The 13358-nt window shown below is 34.0% G+C and overlaps 2 protein-coding genes across 6 annotated transcripts in view; both read left to right on the top strand.

The window, feature by feature from the left end:
* Positions 1–278: 278 nt before the first annotated feature.
* On the top strand, positions 279–7138 carry glu (structural maintenance of chromosomes 4-like protein gluon). 2 transcript variants are annotated; one of them, XM_065368887.1, is made up of 23 exons: positions 279–434; positions 789–1067; positions 1139–1330; positions 1399–1575; positions 1645–1749; positions 1820–2007; positions 2071–2211; positions 2280–2430; positions 2498–2719; positions 2807–2928; positions 3047–3287; positions 3368–3570; positions 3639–3826; positions 3911–4152; positions 4225–4351; positions 4429–4618; positions 4689–4833; positions 4910–5083; positions 5199–5474; positions 5577–5809; positions 5884–6067; positions 6140–6283; positions 6359–7138. In XM_065368887.1, exons 1-23 carry the CDS (start codon positions 429–431, stop codon positions 6893–6895), a joined length of 4467 nt encoding a protein of 1488 aa, XP_065224959.1. In that variant the 5' UTR covers positions 279–428; the 3' UTR covers positions 6896–7138. The 2 variants fall into 2 exon arrangements, with proteins under 2 accessions (XP_065224959.1, XP_065224960.1); XM_065368888.1 differs by lacking the exon at positions 279–434 and adding an exon at positions 540–688.
* A 2396-nt stretch (positions 7139–9534) lies between these two features.
* The window catches only part of LOC135848825 (protein FAM135A), a 102699-nt gene continuing 98875 nt past the window's right edge, over positions 9535–13358 (top strand). For all 4 annotated transcript variants that reach the window (XM_065368886.1, XM_065368885.1, XM_065368884.1 and 1 more), the window contains exon 1: positions 9535–9958. In XM_065368886.1, coding sequence (XP_065224958.1) covers positions 9882–9958 — 77 coding nt within the window. In that variant the 5' untranslated portion in view covers positions 9535–9881. The remainder of the gene's footprint in view (positions 9959–13358) is intronic.

Genomic DNA, 13358 nt, shown 5'->3' with positions numbered 1-13358 from the left:
ATAATTTTTCAATAATGAAACCCTCTTTAAAAATTCAATAAAACGATATATTTTCGAAATGTACCTTTATTAAATTATATTAATTAAAGCATTATTAAAATTTGAAGCGAAATCGATACAAAATGATAGAAAATTTAAAACAATAAAAGAGAAATATTTGTGTTAAACTGCCACGTCAATGGCAACACTGACAAAGAAAGTAGGTCATTTCCGGTTTTACCTACTTACTGGGAATGAATGAAATCGTAAAAAGAGTACGATTTGTAAATAAACACGATTCGATTTCATTTAGGCCTTTGTTGATAAAAATCAAAATAACGTCAAAACGCGGTTCCATGTAACGAATTATTTCAAGTGAAAAATATTTAAAAGTTTAATTAATTTGTAGAAAAATGTGTTCATTTAGTTCAAATCACTAGTGAAGAATCATGAGTGTAAGTATAAAATGATCTTACCAAGTGTTTGCCATGGAGCATTTCATAACCAATGTTGACTTTTTAATCACTTTCACGATTGGCGCGAAATTGTTTCTCTGTTTGGGATGTTTGATGTTTGATAATTAAATTCAGTTTAATGATTATTTCACCGTCTATTTCTCATAATCGATTAATTACATGAAAAATGCAATCGTGAATTGTGTATAATTAACCTCCATTTTGTAATTTAATTGACCTACTCAACGAATATGGTTTGTACACTCAGTTTGTGCCTGAAATTCGTCAAACAACAAATTCTCTGAGGGGTTTTCGCTTCACCGGGACTAATTTGTGTTGTATTCTATGTTTCAGAAAAATAAAGGCGCAGATGATAGCGTCAGATCTCGTAAAAAAGCTCGCGTTGATAAACGACGAGAAGAAGAGAGTCGCGATGAAAGTGATATTTCCGATACAGATAAGTTTTCAGACGATGAAGAAGGTGGAATCCGTATAGATGATATCTATATTCCGCCAGCACCGCCGCCAGTTTGCTCTTATGAATCAAACGGACCTAGGCTCATTATCACTCACATAGTTAACGAGAATTTCAAGAGTTATGCTGGTCGAGTGGTTGTGGGACCGTTCGATAAGGTAGTTTTGTGTTTTTTTCTTTGTTTAAAAACTTCTGTTTCACTGTGACCCTGTGATTTTTCATATTACAGAGTTTTTCAAGCATTGTTGGGCCTAACGGTAGCGGTAAAAGCAATGTTATCGATTCGATGTTGTTTGTATTCGGATACCGTGCCACGAAAATCCGGTCTAAGAAAGTATCCGTGCTTATTCATAAATCAGAACAACATCAACATGTTCCCAGTTGCAAAGTTGAGGTTCATTTTGCTCAAATTCTCGATAAAGTAAGTTTTCGTCCGTGGAGAAAAGCCCGCCAAAACGTCGGAATCTTATTAATCATGTTCATTTGCAGGATAATGGTGAGTATGATAAAATACCAAATTCCGAATTCGTCATATCACGTACAGCGTTCCAAAACAGCTCTTCGTTTTACGAATTGAACTACAAAAGGGTCCAATTCAAAGAAGTGGCTATGACCTTACGTAAACATGGGATAGATTTAATTCATAATAGATTTTTAATCTTACAGGTAACTAGTTAACTTTTCATTTAATCATTTTCTTAATTCATACGATTTAAAAGCTTTCAATTTCTGTAGGGTGAAGTGGAACAGATCGCCTTAATGAAGCCGAAAGGACTGACACCTCATGAAACCGGTATGTTGGAGTATCTAGAAGATATCATCGGAACCACTCGTTACAAAGTAAGTTTGAGTATTTTTCACTCAAATTACACGTACGTATTCAGGATTCTTAATCATCGTTCGATTTTAGGAACCGATTGAAAAATTGTTAGCTCGAATTGAAGCATTGAACGAAGAAAGGCAAGAAAAGTTGAATCGTCTCAAAGTAGTTGAAAGCGAACGCGAGGCTTTAAGAGGACCCATGGAAGAAACGGTGAATTTTTTGAAAACCGAAAACAGGATTACTCATTTGAAGAACAAAAAGTTCCAGCTTCAGCTGTAAGTTGATTTTGTTTACAATTCGTGTTTTTTGTGCATCTTTAATCATCGTTATTTTCGTAGGCATAAAATCAACATCGGTTTTACCGAAACTCAAAAGGAGAAGGACACGCTTGTCGAAGAATGCGAGAAGATCAAAGCGAAATTAGAAGAAATTCAGGCGCAAAAAGGCACAGAAAAAAGTGAAATGGATTCGTTGAATAAGTAAGTATGCATACTTTGATCTTTAAAGTAGTAACTGATCACTATTCTAAATATCGAAATTTTCGAAGGGCACTGAAAAAATTGCTAACAAGATACGAAGAGTGGGAGAAGATCCGTCAAAACGCCGAGAAAAAGGATACTGAATTAATCGAAGAGCTCAAACAGTTGAAGAAAAATCAAAAGAAGACCGCCGAAAATTTGAAAACCGAAGAAGATAAGGTACTGGTTTAAAACCGTTATATTTCCTAGTATCATTCTCGAATAATTTCCTATTTTGTCATTTCAGTTGGTAGGCTTACTGAAAGTTCCCGAGGAAAATCAGGAGAAAATAGAAAGACTAACGGAGGAAGAAGCAGAGCTAGATCAACGTAGAAAACAAGAAGAAGCGGATTTACAGAAGATCATGTCCAATTTACAAAAAGAAACCAAAACGTTTCAAGAGGAAAAAGAGAAACTGCAGGCTGAACAAATTAAATTAAAGAAGAAATACGATGAAATGCGTGCAGAGGTTGGTCTTTTTTGGTTTTCTCAATAATATTTAATATGAAATTTTTTCCATTTACTTCATTTGTTCGAAAACTTTTCTCAAATTTAGTTTGAACTGGCTAAATCCGAGCGTGATATCTACGTGAGTTCTGAACAGACAGAAAAAACTAAGTTGGAACAGATGGTCCAGAAATTGAACGAAGTTACAGAAATGTTGGGCGAGAATAAAAGGTATGGCCATTAATATTCATCAGGGGCGTGGATCTAGTGATTTTCCTCTCCTATAAATTCATTCATCGGATTACTGTTTAAAATTAATTAATTTTTGTCAAATTTTCAATTTTTTCAGAGAGTTATCTCAACTTCAGAAAGATTTGCCTGAAAAAGAGAAACATCTGCAAAGAACTCAGGATCATTTAAAAGCTGTGAAAGGCAAAGATGTATCTGTTACCAATGAATTGCGTAAATATCAAGCTCAACTGGAAGAGAAAAAATCATCCATGATGCAAAATCGTTCGCAAAATCGTGTTCTCAATTTCATAATGAAGTTGAAAATGGAAGGGAAAATCAACGGTATTTTTGGGCGCTTGGTAAGTTTTGAAGGAGAATTTCTGCTTATGAATGAAAGTTTCAGTTTCGCTAATTACATTACCCTTCGTTTTTTCTACAGGGAGATTTGGGTGCGATTGATGAGAAATACGATGTTGCCATATCTACCGCTTGTGGAGCTCTTGATTTCATTTTAGTCGATACTTCCAGTACGATTAGTTCATGTATCAGAGCTTTGAAAGACAATAATGTTGGTCGTGCTACGTTTGTCGCTTTAGATAAAATAGCTCATCATTATAAACGATGTGTCCCCAACTTTAAAGGGTAAATTACATATTTCTCATGTATGATTGATTGCGAAATCATAATTTAAAAACATTGATTTTTCACAGACCTGAAAATGCTCCTCGTCTATTTGATCTAATTCGTGTTCAAGACGAAAGAGTTATTCCAGCTTTCTACTACGCGCTTCGAGATACACTTGTGGCTGATACAATCGAACAAGCCAAACGTATCGGGTACTTCTATAACACTCGTCATCGTGTAGTCTCGTTGGATGGAGGAATGGTCGAATTATCAGGTCGGCATCTGTTCAAAATCGTAATTTAACGTGTAAAAATAAATGTCAATGAATCAAATTGTAATCCAATGCTTTTATCTCTAGGTACCATGAGCGGCGGAGGTCGCCAGAAAATCAGAGGTAAAATGGGAAGTTCGGTAGCCGTATCAACAGATGCCAATTCGGCTGAAGAAATTGGCCAATTAGAATCTCGTGTTACCACATTGGAAACGCAACTACAACAATTCAGAGAGCAAGAACACGAATGCGAAGATATGATCTCGAAATTGGAGCCGGAAATTAGAACGATTAAGACGAGCATAAATAAATTGACCGTGGCCATTGAAGTGAGAACAATTTCCACTTGATTTCCGAAATCTTGACTGTTAAGATTTCGATACATTTGCGATATTTTACAGAGCTTAACCAAACAAGAGCCCGAGTTGAAAGCACAAGTCAAAAATCAAGAGAAAAAGGTCAAAGAATGTGCTCCGAATGAAAACCGTTTACGCGAATTATCGAAAAAAGTCGAAGGAACCGAAAAAGGTGACAATTTGTTGAACATTACCACAAAATATTTGAATTTCATTTCCTCATCATCGAGTTTCGATTTTATTCTACAGGTGCTCGAAAAGCTGAACAAGAAGCGAACGTAATCGAAGAGAAAGTCCAAACGGTTCACAATAAAATCATGGAAATCACTGGTGGTAAAACTAAAGAAGCTCAGAAACGATTAGACGACGTGACCAAAGAATGGGATAAAACTAGAAGCAACATTACCAAATTGCAAGTCGCCATTAAAACTGCTGAAAGGTTCGTACCCATTTATATTTCTTTATGAAGGTACGAATGTCATTCATTGCTATACAACTTCTCCATTTAGAAATGCGAAAAAAGCTCAAGAAAGGATCGATAACATGAAAGCGGAGCTGGAAGAAGCGACCAAAAGGTTGACCGAAATTGATACCGAAAAAGAAGTCGTGCAGAAAGACTGCGAAAAAGCATCGGAAAAAGCTACTGAATTGAAGGTATGTATTAAATTCGAACTAATATCTATGGAAAATATTTCGACAGCTCGTTTATAATCGTGTTAATTTATTTTAGACACAAATTGACGAACAACAAGAACGTTTGGAAGTTTTACAAGAAGAACACAAGAAATTTATGCAAGAGGTTAATAAATTAAAAGGCGATAAATTAAAAGAAGAGCAAAAAATCGAAGCTATTGATAAGAGACTGGAAGAGTTACAAAGAGATATTCCTCACATCAAGCAAAAGGTTCGTATACTTCGTGAGATTTACAGTCCAAAGATCAGTCTGTTCGGTGGAATAATTTTCTACCGGTTTAGATCACCAGTGCTGAATTTCTTTTCATTTTTTTCGATTTTTACAGTTGGAGAAATTAACGTTGCATAAAATCCCGACGTTCAAAGAGCCTGCCGATGAAGATGATCGTAACGAAGAAGAAGCACCTCAATCAGCTGAAAACGCTGACGCTGCTGCTGCTGCGGCTGAACAAGCCAAAGAAGACGATGTGCTTCTGACTTACGATGCTGAAACTTTAGAAGCTGCTAGTAATTCTGATATCAACGCAGATATACAAAAGGAGGAAGAACATTTGAAAACTTTCACGCCCAATTTGAATACGTTGAACGATTACGATAAAAAGGTATACCTATATGCATTTTCATCCTCGAAGTGTCGAGTATCCAATTGATTGAGACTCCTTTTTCTAATTTTATTACTGATGGATTTTCACCTCCCATTTTAGACTAATCAATACATAGAACGAAGCAAAGAACTGAAAGAAATCACCGAAAGACGCAATGCCTGCCGAGAAGGCTACGAAGAAGCTCGTAAAAATAGACTGCATGAATTCATGAGCGGTTTCACCATTATCTCAAATAAATTGAAAGAGTTGTACCAAATGTTGACTATGGGAGGAGACGCCGAATTAGATTTACACGACAGTTTGGATCCATTCACCGAAGGAATTAATTTCTGGTAATTTACCATTCAATAACGAATCAAATTTATTTACATTTGGAATAAATTACGTTTTTTTATTCTCTGCGCAGCGTGAGACCGCCGAAGAAATCGTGGAAAAATATCACGAATTTGTCAGGTGGTGAGAAAACATTGTCATCTCTAGCTTTGGTATTCGCTTTGCACTATTATAGACCTACTCCACTGTATGTTATGGATGAAATCGACGCTGCGTTGGATTTCAAAAACGTATCCATTGTAGGGTACTATATCAAGGTAAACAAATTGATTTACGTGCAAATTGTTATTGATGTGATGACTTCAATAACGAAATTCTTCCAATTTTAGGAGCGAACGAAAAACGCCCAATTTATCGTTATTTCGTTACGTACAAATATGTTCGAATTGGCAAACATGCTGACGGGTATTTATAAAACGTACAATTGCACCAAAACCGTCACCATTTGCCCAGATCAATTGCGTAAAAAAGACGTAAGTTTGAGTAGAAAAAATGTGAATCACCTCTAAAATGATCTGAATATTCTAATTTTTCATCATTTTTTCCAGCCTCAAGATCCGTCCACGAGTAAAGACAGAAATCCGCCGGAAAAATCAATGCCACCTCCGTCCAGACCGTTGGTTGCACCACCCGAAGAACCACGCAAACGTAAATCGAAACGGTTCTCAACAGAATTAGCCCAGCCAACCGAATCGAATAATTCGGATAAGGAAAACACAGACGATGCAGATTTATCCGATATGGATCATAATTCAAACGAACCCATCCCTAGAGAAATAATGCAACCGGCTGAAAAACGTGAACGAGCTAAGAGACGACCTGTCACCAAACAACCTGTTGTCTTGGATGAAGACACGAATAGTTCTCAGAGCACCCTGAATTTATCGGATATCGATCGTGATCCGAACGAAAACGAATTATTGCAAGCCGGTTTGGCTCGTGAAAAAGCCGAAAAAAAGAACCAAAGACAGCATGACGATAATTCGCTCAACGAAAAAGAATTAAGAAGGGTGCTGAATAATTATCAAAATAGTAGATCGACTAGAAATTCTCGAAAGATGGCAAATGTAGAGAATTTCGAGTAGGCTAATTTATTTTGATGTTGTAATTTATGTAATATGTGATGACCTTTTAAAAAAATTAAAATTATCAATATAAACGTTTGTATAGTTAATCGAAGAGATGTACCATTTTGAAGCAATAGGTGTTTTCAATTAATGTGGCATTTCTTTTAATTTTTTTTTCAAAGAATATATTATTTTTACATAATTTGTATTATTTTTTGTGCAGGTACGTGCAGAAAAATAAATTATCAGGTTTGATCAGGATCATGCATATTTTTATACATTTTTTGATTTCTCAATTCTTGAAAATAATTTTTTTTTAAACCAGTTTCACGTGAAAATTGATGAATTTGTTAAACTCATCTTTGGAGAACTCAATTTTTTTAAGTGAGTTACAAAGTGAGGCAGACTCATGGTACCCTTCATTATATTGACCTCTTCATATCAAAATTTGAGGATTTTCACATTTTTAAAAGCATTTTCAAGTGTGAAAGGAATCACTGCAGTGTGCAGGTGCTCAATTTTATGGTTCTTGGGCAAATTATTGAAATATTGTTTGATCGAATCGAGTGACAATGATTACTTTACCTTTACAACATAAGCGAATAAAATGAAAAAATTAATTAAATAAGCAAATCAAATTGAATAAATTGCAAAGAAATGAAGTAAGGTGAGAATGAATTGTGTTGAATTGAATTTTTTAAAAAAATAGTCCGCCTGTATTGTAACTAATAATTAAAACAAATTAAACTAAAAACGGTTAATAATTGAAATGAATTAAATTAAGTTAATGCAAAATGAAATGAATTAAATGAAATAGATTAAAATGGATAAAATTAAAATAGAATGAAAATATTACCTACCGATATTTACAAATTGAATTAGGAATAAATTGAAATGAATCAAATTACCTACTTTATCCAAAATTAAAATCATGTACTTTATTATAAAATAGGTAAGTTGAAATCATGTTGAAATAAATTGATATTAAATTACAAAAAAAAAAAAATGAATTAAACTACCTAAAATAAATTAAAGTGAACTACATTTTTTAAAATTTAAATAAATTGAACTGAGTATACTCACTTATGTGTAAATAAATATAAAATAACAATACGAATTAAATTAAATCAACCGAATAAAATTAAACAACTAGTTTTCGCAATTATTTTTTGTACATTTAATTCGTGTTGATTCACTTAAATATTCAATTTTTATTCAATATGTTTTATTTTATTTTGATATAATTCTAATTTAATTTAGGTTCAATTAAAGTGATTAGATTCATTTTAATTCAATTTATTTTCATTTAAATTAATTTAATTTGATTTATGATCGTCACAATGATGAAAATTTACTTTTAAAAAAACTAAAGGATTTCACGTGCTAGAACTAACATCTCGTCATTGTTTAATCTACCTGGCTAGAGCTCAAAACTTGATAACTTTGAAAACTAATTTATATTTCTACGTAATAATCCTTAATCATCGAAAAATCATTCAAACCGAAAAATTTCAATTTTTTTAGAAAACATGGAAAATTTTCAATCTTTGAGCTTTTTTTTCAGGGGTTAGACATTGACATAATACTTTGTAATTTTCCTTATAGCTTATTGAGGTCATTTGACCCAGAACTTTCTTACCATAGACGTCGTAAAATTTCAAAAAATATGTAAAATAAAATAAAATTGAAAAACAACCCACCATAATTATTAACTAACTAACTAACTAACTATAAAAGGCAAATCATCAAAACTCAATGTAAAGGTAGTGAAATCAATTCTTTTACAATTTTCAAAAATACAAATAAATTGCCCTTCACGGTCCTAATAAATGTCAATGACATGAAACATTTTCAAGCCTTCAATTTTCGGTGCCTGGTATAACATCGTAAACACAACATTTCAAGGACAATAACGTTTCCCGATTGATAACTTTTTTTTCAAGAGGATAACTTATAATGATTTTTGGCAAGGACAGAAAAAACTGCCTTATGGCAACCTACCTTGTTGAAGTTTTTCATAAAAAAATGAACCAATTATGAACTTTTAAAATTTTGAAAAACATCGAGAAATGAAATTCAACCTTTGAAATTTAACCTGTTAGCATATTTTTAGGTGTTCTTCACATTTTTTTTGTCAAGCTCAACTTCGAAAAATTTTCCACTGATCCAGATTCATTTTCTTGTATGGCTTATCTTTTGTGGAATATTTCCTAAGATTAATATTATTGTTGGCATGTTACTTGAGTAAAAATATTTTCGGTTATTCGATCTTTTTTAGTCACTAATATTGAATCCTTTCAATTCTCTGCTATGTTGCCTATTAGGTACTTAATTTACAAGTCCTTCCTTCGTATTTCAGTGATTCATTTTTTTTTTTTTCATTTCACTTGGAAAATTTAACTCTCCCTCCGAATTACCTCCTCCCTAAAACACTGTTTTTCTGCCAGTATTATACTTCACCTTCTTCACCTTCAGCATACCTTTTGCAGGTTTCGACCTTGACAATAATTTCCCATCCCTTATTCGTACAAAAAAATGCCTGAAATATGGCAAATATTTACACCAGAGCTTTAGCCAACACTGGCCCAAAAACGACCCTCTCTACACTCCAGAAACTACTAGGAACTTTCGCGTTGGCGCGTTTGCAAGCTTTTTTTCTCGAGAAAATCGGGAACCGACATCGAAAAGCAGGTTCAGTGTGTTTACATAAATGATTTACGCGCTAGATTTCAAACAAAGATGCATGTTTGTGGTTGTGTGCAGAATACGCCGCCGATTACGATACGTACGATTATTTTCGAACGAGCGGCGTTAAATTTTAAATGTGCATATTCGATGTGCGTGTATGTGGCCGTGAATTTCGCATTCGTAACCGAATAAGATGAGTATTTTACTAGTGGAAAATCGATATTTTGTCGATGACCGTGTGAAAATCGTAGCTTCTAATTAGTCCGGCAACAACGTGTGTCTAATTGTGATTATACGGTGCGGTGTTTATCTTACGATGGCCGAACTCCAGGCTACGGTCGAGTTTGCGGTCGAGTTGTGTAAATTTTATAATATCGACTTGTATCAGAGAGGGTGAGTTTGGAAATTTTATTAAATTTAATAATTATTTTGTTTATCGAATAGTTACCTATACCTGTAGAAAATTAAATGATTCATATTACCTACCTACTGTTTAAGACTCATTAAGAAACCCTATCAGTGTTGATAAATATACCTACCTGCTTATCCACATGCTCAACTCGATGAGCCTCGTACACGTGCTTCTAAAAATTAATATCATCAGTTAAATTTCTATTTTCTGGTTGAATTCTATTCTAAAAATAATCCCTCGAAATATTTCCCTATCCCGAGATTGAAATTTCAATGCCCGAGCTTCCGCAAAAAAGCACATCGCAATTTTAGCTGCCAAAATGACAACGTGAAGCTAGCATTGAGCATTTGTTCTGTAATAATCTGATATTATTTTTAAAAGCGCCCAATGTGAATGACATTAGAGAGTATACCGGGTGTGCAGATTGCATATTGTTTAGCATAAGTGTATTCCGGTGATTGTTCTAAAATTAGTCGTCGTTCCAATATTACGGGTAAAAGTTTTTAAATTACGGTTTGGCACAGTCTTTATTTAACGCGTAAACTTGCACAGTAAATGGTTTCAGGGCAATGTCGCCAAAGCCAAACGAGGGTAACTCGAGTGTTTAGCACTCGAAAAACATTTTAATTCGTTACCGTATAAATATGTATGGAATACCAGGCGAGCCATTCCACCACAGAGATTTCTCATTGCAGCCTTAGAGCATTTATACTCGAATGTTTCGAGAGTTAAAAGCTCTCCCTCGTTTAGGCGAAATTAATATAAAAAAGCAACGCAGATACGTAGGTATTTTTAACGATGAAAGTTATATAACGTTTATATAGAGTGTATTTGACAACTGTATTGATTTTCGCTTATAAACTAAAAAGTCTATTCAATTTTTTGTTCTTTTCCTTCTCTACTTGCTCTTTTGCCGACCAGAACATTAATTATCTCAACGTCTTAAGCTACGCAGTACGCACTACACAGCTCCGGTCGTTTTATACTAAAAACGTTGTTCGAATTAAACATTCATCTTATTGGTATGACTCATGCGAAAGTCCCACGGATTATACAACGTGACATTTTATGTATAAAAATTAGGCCAAAAACAACACATCTTTTTCGTCCTTTCTCTCATCTCTATTCCCAATGATATTATTTTCAAATTCTTCGTACGCTTTTATTCGTATTTTTACGAGTCGAAAGTGTGCTATATTTTGTACAGTGTGCTATGGGTACTGGGTAGGTAGGTACCTACAAAGCAGAGAGGTATCGATCTTCTTGGCCAAGTGTAGTAAAAATTTCTTCGCTAGTGAAGTTTTAAAGTACTCTCAAGAATTGAAATTGACGTCGTAAATTTCAAAAATCACATTTCATCCTGCTTACCTTATATTTTTCTACTGATGGGTATAATAAATTTGACAACGGCGATAAAAGGAATTGTTAAGCAGTCGAACGCTATCTTAATGAAAACTCGTCGACTAGAATCATGAATAATAATAGGGTCCCTGAGGCATCCGAAGTAACGAATAAATTCACCCCTAATACTCTAAAATTAATATTTTCAGCGAATTAATACGTTTAGGTAGGTACGCAGGCATAAAATGCAAAGAAAAACCAACTATTACCGAGCCATAATTTAGATATAATCTGACCGTTCTATTCCGCCAATAAAATCAGCCGCGTACTCAATTTACGTGAAACTGAAGCAGTTAATGGTCAAACTTATTCGAGGGGTAATTGGCAGTCACTTAGTGAGTTTGCTTGGATTAAATTGCCATATATTTTCAAATTGCCGTTTCAACGTTCTATATAGCCGAAGAAAGGGTATGATGAATAGTTTGTTTGAGGTTGAAGGGGAAATTGAACCAGAATTACCCGAATTTCAAAAACAAATAACCTTTTGAGCTGACAGAATTTGATACGTACCTACAATACGTACATGTCATGTTTAATGTTCTGAAGTGATGCTGAAGGAACATTTGAATGAGAATTTACTTGAATGAAAAAAATTCCCAGTCGAAAAATAAAAGTTTCAAATGACACAAAATATGATTCGAACAAAAGAAAAAGCACAAAAAAATTGGCAAGAATGACTATAAATGACAGACGCTTGAAATGAAAATATGTACCTCAATACAAAAATTTATTCACTAGGAACATTTTTGAACTGACTCTCCCTGATTTGAACGAAAAAAGCTGGATCGAGAAAGCATGTTCTGAATTTTCATGGCCTTATCTTCATTTTTGAATTTTTGATCGAAAATCCAAAACAGCTGTTTTCAGAACGATTTCTAAACTTTTTCATGAAATATGAATTTTTTCGAGCAAAGTGACTTAATGTCAGTAATTTTTTAAATTTAACTCCCACACATCAACAATAATACTAGTCTTCGACCATTCTGGAGCCTCCAGCAATTTTTTAATTTTCTTTAGGGTGATTTGAATTTCCTGGAGAAATTTGAAAACTCGCTGGAGGTTTCAAAAATGTCAAATTGCAATTTGTTCCGAATGGGGTGAAGTTGAACCTTCTTTGAAAATTTTATTTTATCCAATTTTTTTGGAATTCATAAATTGGTCAAAAATTCACTTTTGAACTGACACTCCTGGTATTTCACGTCACCGACCAAATTTGTGGGTTCTATAACTCATTTTTGACCCTTCCAGAGTGATTTGAAGTGTCCACAGAAAATTTAAAAATCGCTGCAGGAGACTCAGAATGGCCCAAAACTATTAGTTATTGATGTGTAGGAATTGAATTGAAAAAGCCACTGATTTGGTTCACTTTGCTCGAAAAAATTCATATTTCATGAAAATTTTCAAAAATTGTTTTTGAAACAGCTTTTAGGAATTTTTTGAATTTTCAAAAATTCGCCAAAAAAAAAACAAAAATAATCTTTGGGACCTGAAATTTTGGTTAAGGAGGGTTTAGAACATGCTGTTCAAAATGGAACTGCAAAAGTATTCCGAAAACAACGATTTAGTCCACGATGAGAAATTGTCTTCATCTGAGGGTCATTTCATGTCAACTCAACCAACGTTTTTGAGTCATGTCTTTCGATCTCGCTCAAATTTATTTTACAATATATAACCATCAAGTAAGTAAGAACCCCGCAATTAGTGTGGTCCCAGCTCACTCAAGGGGCAGGTGGGGGGCTTCCATTATTTTCACATTGTCTCGAGGTACTCAACTTCAGCAGCCCATTCCTCCAAAACTATGATACTTTGATTAAAAGTGATTTCACAGTTCGAAAGGGCATTGCATTTAAAACTTTTTAAGCATTTTGAAATTTTCAAAAGTTGAAAGTTAAACTTTAAAATTGAAAGTTCAAATTTCAAAATGGCGCTGTAAGTGGGAGCTACCATTTAAAATTTTTTTAAAAATTCCATAGATGTACC

The sequence above is a fragment of the Planococcus citri genome, chromosome 5, assembly GCF_950023065.1.
Source record: "Planococcus citri chromosome 5, ihPlaCitr1.1, whole genome shotgun sequence".
Classification (NCBI taxonomy): Eukaryota; Metazoa; Arthropoda; class Insecta; order Hemiptera; family Pseudococcidae; genus Planococcus; species Planococcus citri.
The sequence above is the reverse complement of the archived record's forward strand: the minus strand, read 5'-3'. Positions and strand labels throughout refer to the sequence as shown.

Coding starts and splice junctions, on each gene's coding strand:
- glu (XM_065368887.1), top strand. Junction 2,008..2,070: donor AAAAAGTTCCAGCTTCAGCT/GTAAGTTGATTT, acceptor TTATTTTCGTAG/GCATAAAATCAACATCGGTT. Junction 6,284..6,358: donor ATCAATTGCGTAAAAAAGAC/GTAAGTTTGAGT, acceptor CATTTTTTCCAG/CCTCAAGATCCGTCCACGAG.